Source organism: Papaver somniferum, chromosome 9, assembly GCF_003573695.1.
Source record: "Papaver somniferum cultivar HN1 chromosome 9, ASM357369v1, whole genome shotgun sequence".
NCBI lineage: Eukaryota > Viridiplantae > Streptophyta > Magnoliopsida > Ranunculales > Papaveraceae > Papaver > Papaver somniferum.
The window spans coordinates 194,046,913-194,058,982 of NC_039366.1; the positions used below are offsets into that span (position 1 = coordinate 194,046,913).

General features: G+C 36.3%; 1 protein-coding gene across 1 annotated transcript; it reads right to left on the reverse strand.

Moving 5' to 3' along the window:
* Window positions 1–432: 432 nt before the first annotated feature.
* LOC113313440 (chlorophyll synthase, chloroplastic-like) lies at window positions 433–4,712 on the reverse strand. Its single transcript, XM_026562208.1, has 15 exons — window positions 4,496–4,712; window positions 4,370–4,423; window positions 4,196–4,275; window positions 3,519–3,606; window positions 3,105–3,190; window positions 2,924–3,010; window positions 2,513–2,578; window positions 2,349–2,432; window positions 2,182–2,243; window positions 1,711–1,786; window positions 1,559–1,621; window positions 1,373–1,454; window positions 1,101–1,177; window positions 957–1,004; window positions 433–807 (listed from the first exon to the last, which is right to left on the reverse strand). Exons 1-15 carry the CDS (start codon window positions 4,608–4,610, stop codon window positions 742–744), a joined length of 1,134 nt encoding a protein of 377 aa, XP_026417993.1. The 5' UTR covers window positions 4,611–4,712; the 3' UTR covers window positions 433–741.
* Window positions 4,713–12,070: the final 7,358 nt, after the last annotated feature.

Sequence of the window (12,070 nt, forward strand, 5' to 3'; positions counted from 1 at the left end):
AGTTACAAATTGGTTGTGACGTGTGTTTGAAAGAAGGTGTGCTGCAAATGGATTTGGAGGAACGTAGAAGGTTGGGTTGCTACATTGTATGATCCTACAATGTATGTGATGTAATACGTTTTCTAATTTATTTATCATTGATTCTTACAAATTTGTACTCTACCTGGAAGCAGTGCAGCAAATATGTACTCGAATTTGTAAGCATTCAGATATATAATTGGATTTGTAAGCAGTACGACAGATATGTACTCAAATTTGTAAGCAGTGTAGCAAATATGTACTCGAATTTTTAAGCAGTAGACACACACGTTTGGTAGTAATGGGCATTATGGACATTTTCATGTTTTAATTAATTTTGGACCTCCGGATAAAAAAAAAATCTGGTTGGACCCTACTATAAATAACTATATGGGCCTAGGACCAAACAAGAAATTTTCCTATTCAAATACTGGCTTTTGATTTATATCTGGCATAAAGAAAAATGAAAACGGAGGAGGCTTTATACAACATGGTTTGTTATTTTACAATGTTCAGATTTCCACAACACTGACAATCACCGCTACGTGCAGTGGTCATAAGACACAACTGTTGTGTTATCTGAGCTGTTACAAAGTAGAGTAACCTTTCCGGTCATGCAGCAGTGTGCATGAAAGAGTAGTGTCACAGTTTGGTTTCCTCGAGGATCTGTCTGCCTGTTCTTCTGTTTCTTTTTTTGTAGTCTTAAATTATTTGTGTCGAGGATCAGTGCCCGTTCACTGCTAATGCTGTTACCAAAAGGCCCATCACCAAGAACGGCTGTGCACTAGCCTGGAACAAGAAAATCAATTTGTCAAACTGAGTACCATTGAACTGCTATGAATACCAACCAATTGTCTGACTGCGGATGCATGTTGATCTAAGTATTGAATGGGGCATGGGTTTCATCGAACAGAAAAATGTTTGTACTGAGGCCTTACCTGGTACAATACATCGTATTTAATTGGATCCTTCAGTATGTACAGAAACTGCAATAAGAATCCAATCTTTAGTGTAAAGCGAGACGGTGTACACGGGAAAATGCAAAACAAAAAAATTACATTTGGTTTCAGGAAAGGTGATACCTGAAAAATTACTTGTGGTACTAACAAACCAAGCAGCGCTAAGGCATGATACGGCTTACCAGTGCCTAGCAGATAACCTTCGAGAAACAACGAACAAAACACAACCACATGCAATGTACACAGTAGTAAGAGGGTTGAAGCAGAAGCAAGGTAAATAATATACTATAAGGAAATTTAAAAGAGTCTGTAAGTGTTTGTATTTCAATATTGACACAAACAGTGTCTCTGAATCAGACTATAAACCAAAAATACATGAATAGAAATAAGTGTACCAACAACAGTTATCTGAGTGACGTCAATTGCACCAACGCAGATCCACTTGGCAGTATCAATACCAAACGCCACAGGAATGGACTGTCTCAAACAACACGGTGGTAATTGTTAAATAAATTATCGGAAGATACAAGCACAAATTCACTTTCAACTTAAAACCATCAGAAAACAGAGAAAAATAGAACCTGTAGTCCCAGTGCTGTATCCCCCTCGATGCTTTTAAAATCATTCACAATAGCAGCACCCATCTGAAATATAAAAGGAATGTTTTCATTAAGCCTTGGTTGATTTATACATTTTTTGCATCACTAAGAAGCCTGAAGAGTGAATAGCATACCCCGGCCAAGCTGTACAAAAGTGTGAGGATGATTATGTCAGCTTTTAGGGTCCCAAATAAAGCCTGACCAGCCCACCTGTGGTTTTATCAATAGAATGATTAGAAGTCAATCTAAATCTGGAAAATCAAATATATAACAGAAACAACGAGCTTGATCAAATAGAAAAACACAGTAATCCACTATAACACTCTCCCAGGGAATGAGCTTTCTCCCCTTAAGGACAACATACATGCCTCTAATTTACAATAGTTAGATGGGTGCCTATGCAGATATGTTATAAGCATTAGGCCGCAGAAGTGCACCCACTTCAGACTAATCTACAGGGTCAATTGCTAGACAGTCGTGATGAAGATTGAACAGGAGGACAGATACACACTTCATATGTTCAATCAGAAAATTAGGATGAGTCAGGATAATGAAACAAATTAATAGCAGATTCTCAAAATGGTCTACAACAAACATTAGCACACCATGGCAAACTGATGTAGCTCACTCCCATAGCAGAATTTCCAATCCATCCGTTTTTCTTGAGCTGCAACATGTTTAAATGTCAGTTAAGGCATAAGAATATTATATTTTCAACCATTGAGGAAGTAAAAAGTTATTAGTAGCATGATGGCCTAAGGGATGACCTCACCTTAAAAGGTGGAGCTGAATATAGGTACGACACCAGGGATCCACCCAGAGCTAAGTAAAAAACTACAGGAACGCCATGTCCAGCCTAAGAAGAGAAGAAAGCTTCAAGATAAGACTTTCTGCAGAATTGTTTCAGTACAAAGATCACTAATATAAGGCACCTACCCACACATCTAACAAACGAGCCAACCCGAGCCCCCCTATTAGTAGAAACCAAATCTGTCCTATGACCTGCATTATAAATAAGTTCTGTTAGAGATAACGAGAAATTCATTACTTCATGATAGTATGGTGTTTTAATTGCAATATTGAATTGAAACATACTAACAATGGTAAACCATAAAACTAACAAAACCCATCCTATTCCATTTGTTCAGTATTCTCAAAGTTGATGTAATGGTTCAGAAGAGCATACATAACTATTGAGAAAACTGAAAACCGTTCGGGAAAAAACAACTAATAAATATAGAGCACCTTCTGAGGGAACAACAATACATCTGAACCAGGTATGAAAGCCTCGCTTTTGTTCAAGAAACTGTTTAAGGAAAATGAAGGAATGTCTGTAACGTTCCATACCTGGTTTTCGGATATGATCCCAGAAGGAATTGGACGATAGGGTTCATTTATTGCGTCAATATCTCTGTCATACCAGTCATTCAGAGTCTACAACATAAAGAAGTGTAGTACAAGATCTTATTCACTTATTGACATTGAAAATAATAAGAACCAGAAAGTTCAATAAGCAAAGCAACTTTACCTGGCAGTAGCCAGTAAGGCATGGACCAGACATTATCATGCAAACAATTGATTTAGCAACATCTTCTACACTCCATTGAAAGTTTCCTGTTATGCGAAAGATTTGATCATAATGTTGCCAGAGCATATCCAAAATATTGAATACGAAATACTATATCTCTCTAGCAGAAGTACGTTATACAGTTAGCTGTGTATTATCCTGTCTCATCCGGAGTTAGGTGCTGTGGCACTAGACAATCTACAATGGTCTTATTTTCCTTTAAGCAACATCAGTATTTCCTCACAAAATGCCAGCTCAAACATGCTTCTAGATGTGACAACTATGAATGTACGTGTAAGTTCTGACATTAACTTATATATTTTTCGATAAAGGGGATATATCCTTAACATTCCACGAAAAATAAAGAATGGATACCTGAAGCAGCAACCCCAACAGCTACTCCACAGACCAAAGGAGGCCAAGTAACAGGCTTTGTGAGTTGAAGTCGAACCTTCCATATATTCTGTGCATAAAAGATTTTAACCATCAAACATCTACTTTATCTCCGCGTGCTACGATTGCAAATATAAAAGCTCATAATCTTCACATTATATGACAACCACTATAATTTATTACAAAAAACACACAAATATGAAATATGAAATCTTTCAACTATACGATGTTGTTAAAGAGATCGATGTATAATTCTAAGCAACGTTGATTAGGTTTTTCAAAATAACAATCAAATGAGATACCCCTGTAACTCTAATAGGCTTCAATTTCTATAACTCTCGGGGGTGTTTGTTTAATACTTCTTTGGCATCTACGTTTGACTCGTGTGTGAGTCAGGCGTTAGTCTATACTTATTCAACATGTCTCAATCGGGTTTAAGTCAGATATAACATCCAACTCAAAGGCCACCAAGTCGGTAGAGATCTATCTAACTTCACAATAATGCTTTATATGCGTGTTTACCCTCCGAGCCAGGCTCAGAGTATCCATCGAGTCAGACTCCAAATGCTAAGTATCGGACGAGTTAGCCTAACAAACATTACACTACCTTTACCGAAATTGTACACTACTCAGATGATCGTACCCATCGAAAAACTCACAGTTTCTTTTGCTGCTCCTTTAATCCCAAGAAGCTGATTAATGCTCGAACCAGACACTTTTTCCGATTCTACCGGTTTACCTATCACACAAAAAAACCCTAAATAAACCCCAAATTCCCAATTGGATGTAACAAATTAGACACAAAGAATCGACAATAGAAATTAACTACATACCTTTAGTAGCTTCAGTATCAGAAGCTCCTCCTCGAACTATAAATTTCCTTCTTCCTGATTAAAATTGAGTTTTCTGGAGTTAGTGCAGTAAAACAGACAGTGTAAAACTAAATTAAGAAAGCTTACTTCTGATTAGAGAAATGGAAACAGGTCGGAAAACCAATGTTGATTGAGCAAGACGATCTGGTTTATAATCTGAAAACGTTGTTAATGAGATTTTATTATTCAGTATTATTGCCATTTTATTTTGGAATAAACTTAGAAGCTCTGTGCGGAGGGTTCAGAGTGGGTCACTGAGCGAGAAATTGAAAAACAGTAATGCGGGAAGTGGCGATAATAATGATGAGAGTCGGACAAATGTTTGTGTGAAGAGGTACTAGGTAGCCAGGTGCTCGGCAGTTGTTGTTGGGCTTCTGATGTAGACTTTAAAATTGTTCCGTGAATGCCGCTTTGAGGCAATAATGACAAACTAAACAGAGTCATTAGGCATTAAAACCAATAACCCTTTAATGATAGCAGTGTCTTTATATTTATACGGGTAGCTAGCTCAGCTGGTCATCTACGTTCCTCAAAGGTTGATGCGCTCTAAGAGATCACATGTTCGAATTTCCGATGAGTATTGTAAAATTTGACATGGAAGATAGAGTTAGCGTGCCCCCTTGCGACATAATCAGCCTCCATATCCGCTTCGGCTCCTTTGGCTGCTCATGAGGCTCGCTGGTATGCTAGCATAGCAACCTGTTCAATTAATGTAGTGGTACTTCGTTGGAGCTTAGCTTGTTACACTTCTAACTAGTTTCATATAATGATCATTATCCACTAATATTAACTGCAGTAATTCTTTATATAATTATTTTTTATTTAAATTTTTTTAAAATCTCTGTTAAAGTTTCCTTTCTTTGATTGAAAATTTTCTTTATTCAAAACTTGGGATAGCTCTGGATGATAAGTTTCAGTTGAACCCAAACTTTTAAACATATCTAAATTCGACTGATAAGTTATTAGCTGAACTTTGGGTATTTTTCGTATATGAAGAATGCTCGTATGTTCGGCTGACAACTTGTCAGTCGAAGCTAGGTATGTTTTGAAGGAGAAAAAAAGATAAATTCAGTTATAGGTTATCAACCAAACTTCACCCTTTGACTCCCTAACTTAGGTTCGACCGACTCCAGAAAAAAACAAGACAGGGGAACAAAAAATAATAATTAAATAAGTCAATGGTTATCTAAGTTGGTACCTAGCCCCATAACACCCTTTATCAACCTGCACTAAATAGCGTAATTATTTTGTATACCTTAAAAGTTTCGAGTATTCCCCAAAACAACTTTTTTGTTGGTAGGCTTTGACTCATACGTTTGAAAAGTGATATAACACCCCGTGTTTTTAGCATGGCGCATGCTAAAAGGATGCACCATGCTCTGAGATGAAGCTTCATCCAAAGCTTCCGCAACGTAAAAAAGGTGGATTGGCTTAAGGCCAATATCGCGCCAAAATGGAGCATTATGTTTGGCATTTGGCCAAGATCCAATTCTCGCATCAAATAATGCACTAGGCCAGTTGGGTAGGTGGCCTTGAGCTTGCAGCGTAATCATTGCACATGATGAAAGTTATTGGCCTAGAGCCAATATCGCACAATCATTTTGCATCAGGCTAGAGAGGGCTGGCCAAACGAGTGTTGCGCAATCATCACATGCAATCATTGCGGATGAACGTGATTATTGCAAAGGAACGCAATCATCGCGAAGGAACACAATCATTGCGAAGGATCATTGCACGCAATCATTGCGATGAACAGTGAAGCAGACACGTCATTTTGGTCCCCTTTCCATACTTGTAGAAATTCCATTAAGACATATATAGGGAGGGGTACTTGGTTGAAGGTGCATATGCGGACTATGCATCAAGTAAGCTTCATAGCTTAGCCGGAAGAGTATAAATGATGCCTAAGGCTCATTTGTAGTTGTCTAGCCTTGCGAATAGGGCATTTGATGCTTAGGCATCACTATGCCATGTCGCGGACCCGATGATGCATAATCATTGTGCATCTTGACAGAATGGCCTACGGACCAGGCCATTACCATTATTGCTAGGCTACGGCCTTGCAAAAAAGTTGGTTAAGATTTTGTCCCTTCGAGGATGAACTACGGTCTGTGCTTGATCCCTTTAGAGTAGGGAAGGGTACGTAGGAAGCCGCAATGCGTTGCAGCATTTTCGGTCCAGCACGTTGTCGCTCATATCATCTAATTTAGAGATGATTGTGGCACTTTTGCCTCTCATATCATCTGGCTCGGTAGCTCGACGCAAGAGATGATTTTGACCATACTTGATGAGGCTAGTTGCATTCCATTCCTTGGATGCTCATACTTCCTATCAAGGCGTTCGACATATGCTAAAACCCGAGTGTCGTAATTTAGCTCAAGAGAAGTCCATTTTGATGGGAAACGACCCAAATATTAAGACATGTTGATCTATAGATCCACATGGTCACCATAATTTAGCCAAATTTCATAGTTTAGGGCCTCAAAAGGTTGTTTTTGCCGTTTTAGGAAAGTTTTGCTTACTTAATAAACCCTTCGTAGAACAAGGATAAGTTGGAACGGTGTGGAAGCTAATTCAGCTACCTCTTGCCCCACGAGCATGCTTGCGAAGGCGAATGGACGTGCATTTTCCTAGCTTTAAAGGCCCGGATTGTAGCTTCATCATGGCGCATCGGAGAAGTTACGGCATGTGGGGTAACGCGCCAAAGGCATTTTTTTCCGGTCCGTCACAAGTGACAACAAATTTTCTTTCTTCTATTTGGTGGTAAAACACCACCCGCCTCTATGTAATGGTGGATCCCTTTTCTGGGTCATGTTTCACAAGCTCTATCTAAATTATTAAGTTTAACATTGGTTTCGAAACCATTGGTACCAAAATTGGAAATTCAATGAGTTCATTTCTTAGTCATCTAAATTAAGTAATAACAAAATTTCACAAAATAAATTCATTAGTCATCTAAATAAGCAAGTAGTCTGGAAACAAGCGCAGTGTGCCTGCCTTTTTATTTAATATTTTCTACTAAAAATGTCCATTTACGCAAAAAAAAATATGTTTTAACGGCATTGGAACCGATACTTCTCTATTTCTAGAACTCTCTCCTTATACCGACAGTTCTGATGTAATTTACACACATGACCGGTAACACAGACTTAGGATGTTAAAATTACATCGATTTTATATCAAAAAGGTGGGAAAAGATTGTTATAAACCCTCATTTAACCGTACATGCAGTTATGGGCCTGGTGGCAACCATGGTAGTTCCACCTCGGTGGCAATGCCAACTGTGGAGTACGTGCTTAGCAGCGGTTCAACATCTTCAACACCGTAAAGGAAGTTACACTGCACATATATTTACAATCTTGTAAAAATTAGGATATGTCGATTCCAACTACTTGAGACAAATCTCAAAACAAATATAAGCTACAAAACAAGTTTCATGTCTTAGGCAGCAAAAACATTCACGTTTACTATAAATTCATTTATTGATTTCATCAAGGATGAATTTAACGGTTTATTACTACCATGGTGTCAAGCAAAATAATTAGATGCAACCTTTAGTAATAAGTATCAACATTTAAACAAATACATGTCCATTGAAGAAGCAGAAGTGTGGCAGTAATATTCATCACACGAATAAAAAAGTGAGGTTGTAACCTTTAGTCATTAGTGTATATAAAGGGTATATATAACTTGTAACACGAAGGCATTTGATGTTGTAAACATTCAATAATTTACCCTTTGCTAGGAAATCTATACCTTACATTTTATTTTATTTTCTAATGTAAAGAGGGGCTTTGGAAAACTCCTGAATTGATTCATTAGATTACCTCTGTGAAATTGGGGTTTGGATTGTTACATAAAAGAAGTGGTACATAAACATATCCTCATGTTTCATCATTATACCAAATATGATCGTGACAGTCGATATACAATATACGTAAAGAGGGAGTTAATAGTGGCAAAGTCATCATAAGAAAACATAAGAAGAATTTGATACTAACTGGAAATGGGATGGATCTCACATTAATAACAGGAAGCCTCAATGCTTGTGATGGAACATGAACTTTTCTTTTCAGTGAACTTCGTAAGTGAACCTTACTCACGCTTTTCTATTTTTGAGTACAACAAAAAAACCCAAAAAGTCAAAATCGAAGAAAGAAGATGTAATGTCACTGTATATTAAACTGTACATAGAAATCTAATCATAAGTTTATTTTATGTTCTTTCTTTTGCTTTCATGGTTTTGTGCTTCTATTAATCTTATCTGACTTTAAGTTTTTAGAGTTTTGACTTCCATTTCCTCACCGAAAAACTAAAATTTTGTTGCTTGCTTGTTGGCCTTAAAGCACAATTTAGATCTTCACCAACACAAAGCAAGCAACATCTCATATTTAATCAACATATAAGATATGATATATAAATGAGTTTGGTCCTAAATTATTTCAGGTGTCTAGCTCTATAAAACCTTCAGTGTCTCAATTTGAGTTACGTGAGCCAAAACAAAGTCTCTCATAAACACCAATGGTTCTAAGGCCAAAGAACACCCATCATTTTCCTTATACATCAGATTGTTCTCCTGTCAAAACCAAAAAGACTGGAAAAAAAGGTATCAGCCAAAACCAGCTAGCAGAATCTAAAGTAAGTTTCGTAAGGCCATTCAAGCCTCTACAAAAAGGTCGAGAATGGTATTGCCTTAACTGATCTCTACTTATATGAGATTAATCTTAGCTAAAAAGTTCGTTGAAAAATATAATTTCTCTAAAAGCAAGTATGAAATGAAGGGACTGCGGGTATATGAATAATATACAAGTTGTTATACAAATTTGGTTTATTGGAATATGAACTATATCGTTTAACTTTTGAACCTCGTATATGCGACATAACACTATCTTTGTACTTCGTTACTAGATTATGTGTTGAACTTTATGTTGACTCCATGTCTAGAGAATTATGTTTAACTATATGAGTTTAAGGAAGTAGACTTTCGAAACTTATTTTCGTAGTTGAAAGGAATCTCAGGGATTTTTAGCTTGACTGATTCCTGCTTGGGGATCTCTTGTAGGACCGATCCCTAATAGCAAATGTATTTCCGGTTTACTTATTCACTTTAGGGTTTACATGGAATTCCAGAATATGAGTTGCTATTTAGAAAAGTTCACAATATCGACATTATGAGTATTTGAACACGTGCTAATATCTTATATATTTATTATTCAAATATGTTTCTTGATACTCAAGGTGAGATGTCGAACCGAAATATTTGAGAATCTTTTATTTGATTTTTCGAATTTATATATCTTTAGTCAATAATCAAATCATCTATTTGGAGAATATATTAGTTAAATACACTTGTATGGTAGCTAATATTGGGTTGTCATCGATGAGGGATTTCAGTATATTAATTGGATATTAGTTGGAATTTGACAAACCGAGAATAAGCATTTATAGCATTTTGATATTTTTCAGATTTGAAAATTCCTTGGTGTTCAAACTACATTGTTCTATAAAACAGTTAAGTTTGTTCTTCTTACAAACTTATCTCGACATATGCACTTCATGTTATAGTCAATGTGATAGCCGACTGTAGTAGTATTTCTAAAATAGTGTGTGAGTATCCTCCATGGATGCTATCTAGTGATCAAATCGCGTTTCTGGATGGTATTTCTAACAATGTAATTCTTAATGTCACTGTTAACATACATGGAGGAGGTATGGTTCATACAGTGTAGGAGGTCATCGATTACACACTAAATATGAGTGACAGTCGAATACAATATACATAAAGAGGGAGTTAATAGTGGGAAAGTGATCATAGGAAAGCATAAGAAGAATTTATTTCTAACTGGTGATGGGATGGGTCTCACAATAATAACAGGAAGCCTCAATGCTTACAACGGAACATGAACTTTTATTTTCAGTGCACTTCGTAAGTAAACTTTTACTCACGCTTTTTTATTTTTGAGTACAACAAAGGACACGAAAAGTCAAAACCGTAGAAACAAGACGTAATGTGACTGTATATTAAACTGTACATAGAAATATAATCCTAACTTTGTTTTATGTTCTTTCTTTTGCTTCTATTAATATTTATCTGAATTTAAAGTTTTAGAGTTTTGACTTCCATTTCCTCATAGAAAAACTGAAATTATGTTGCTTGCTTGTCGGCCTTAAAGAACAATTTAGATCTTCACCAACACAAAGCAAGCAACATCTCATATTTAAACAACATATAAGATGTTTATAAATGAGTTTGGTCTTAAAGTATTTCAGGTGTCTGGCTTTATAAAACCTTTTGTGTCTCAATTTGAGTTGTGTGAGCCAAAAAGAGCCGCGCATAAGCACCAATGGTTCTAAGTCCAAAGAACACCTATCATTTTCCTTATACATCAGACTGTTTTCTTTATACACCAGCTAGCAGAATCTAAAGTAAGTGCCACAATGCCATTCAAGCCTCTACAAATAGGTCGAGAACGGTATTGCCTTAACTGACCTCTATTGAGATGAAAACCATCTTAACAAAAAGTTCGCTGAAAAATATAATTTCTCTAAAAGCATATATGAAATGAAGGGACTACGGGTGAATGATAACTGTTGTCCATCTTTCTTGTATGTACAATGCCAAGTTTCTGGAAATGAACATAAAAATCACTGCCTTGGAGTCTGATTGATCCAAAGACTTAACTATTCCATTTTGTACTTCCTATTAAATGGCTCTAATAGTTTGTTGCGTAAAGTTTACGATTATCATGATACATTTGTGTTTTAAAGTTCTTCCCTTATTTATTTTGCTTCTAAATACATTTGTAGAAAGTGATGCACTCATGTCTTAAGACATGCGATTCTTCAACACTGCTGGACCACAAAAGGAGCAAGCAGACGCAGTCAGGGTTAGTACATTGTTATGTACCGACGCAAGATTGATGCATATCAAAATACAATCTACGTCCATGCTAACCAACATTTTTATAAAGATGACGTCATCTCGGGAACTGTCAACCTTATATTCGGGGATGCACGCATGGTGATCCTAAGCCGCCAATCATACCTAGAAAACCTTTCCCAGGACAGGAGAATTTGATAACCGCACAAAGTGCACGTGAAGGGGGAAATTTTACTGGTATTGCAATCCATAATTGCACAATAAAGTCAAGTTTGGATTTAATAGCGGAAAATAGCTCAGTTAAAACATATCTAGGCCGGCCATGTGGAAACTATTCAAGAACAGTCATTGAGGAATCGTACATTGGAGATTTTATCGATCCAAAAGGATGGCACCCATGGAAGGAAGGTTTACCGCTAGACAAGTTGTACAATGGTGAGTTTGAGAAAGAAAAGACTAGTCAAGTTAAACAAATTCAATTAGCCAACATCATATGTAATTATTCTCCTTTAAAAATAAATTCAAGTGAGCCATGAAACGGTCAAAACCATATACAAGTCAAGACCAACCATATTTACGCAATTTATTTAAAAAATAAAATATTTTGTTTCTTTAAAACTAGTCCATCAAACTAAAAGATTTGAAGCTTACACGATTATATATATATATATAATATTAACAATTTTGCACATAACATGATGTATGTTATAATATATATTATATGTGATACATGTGATTTACACATCACAATAATAAAAAACTTCTTATCGTCAAATACTAGC

Bases quoted from the DNA above. Each gene is read 5' to 3' on its own strand.
- LOC113313440 (XM_026562208.1), bottom strand. From the start codon at position 4,610: ATGGCAATAATACTGAATAATAAAATCTCATTAACAACGTTTTCAGAT. The intron at 3,191-3,518 runs GTATCCATTCTT...TTCGCATAACAG, and splicing joins TGTTGGGGTTGCTGCTTCAG to GAAACTTTCAATGGAGTGTA. The intron at 2,244-2,348 runs GTGAGGTCATCC...AACATGTTGCAG, and splicing joins ATTCAGCTCCACCTTTTAAG to CTCAAGAAAAACGGATGGAT.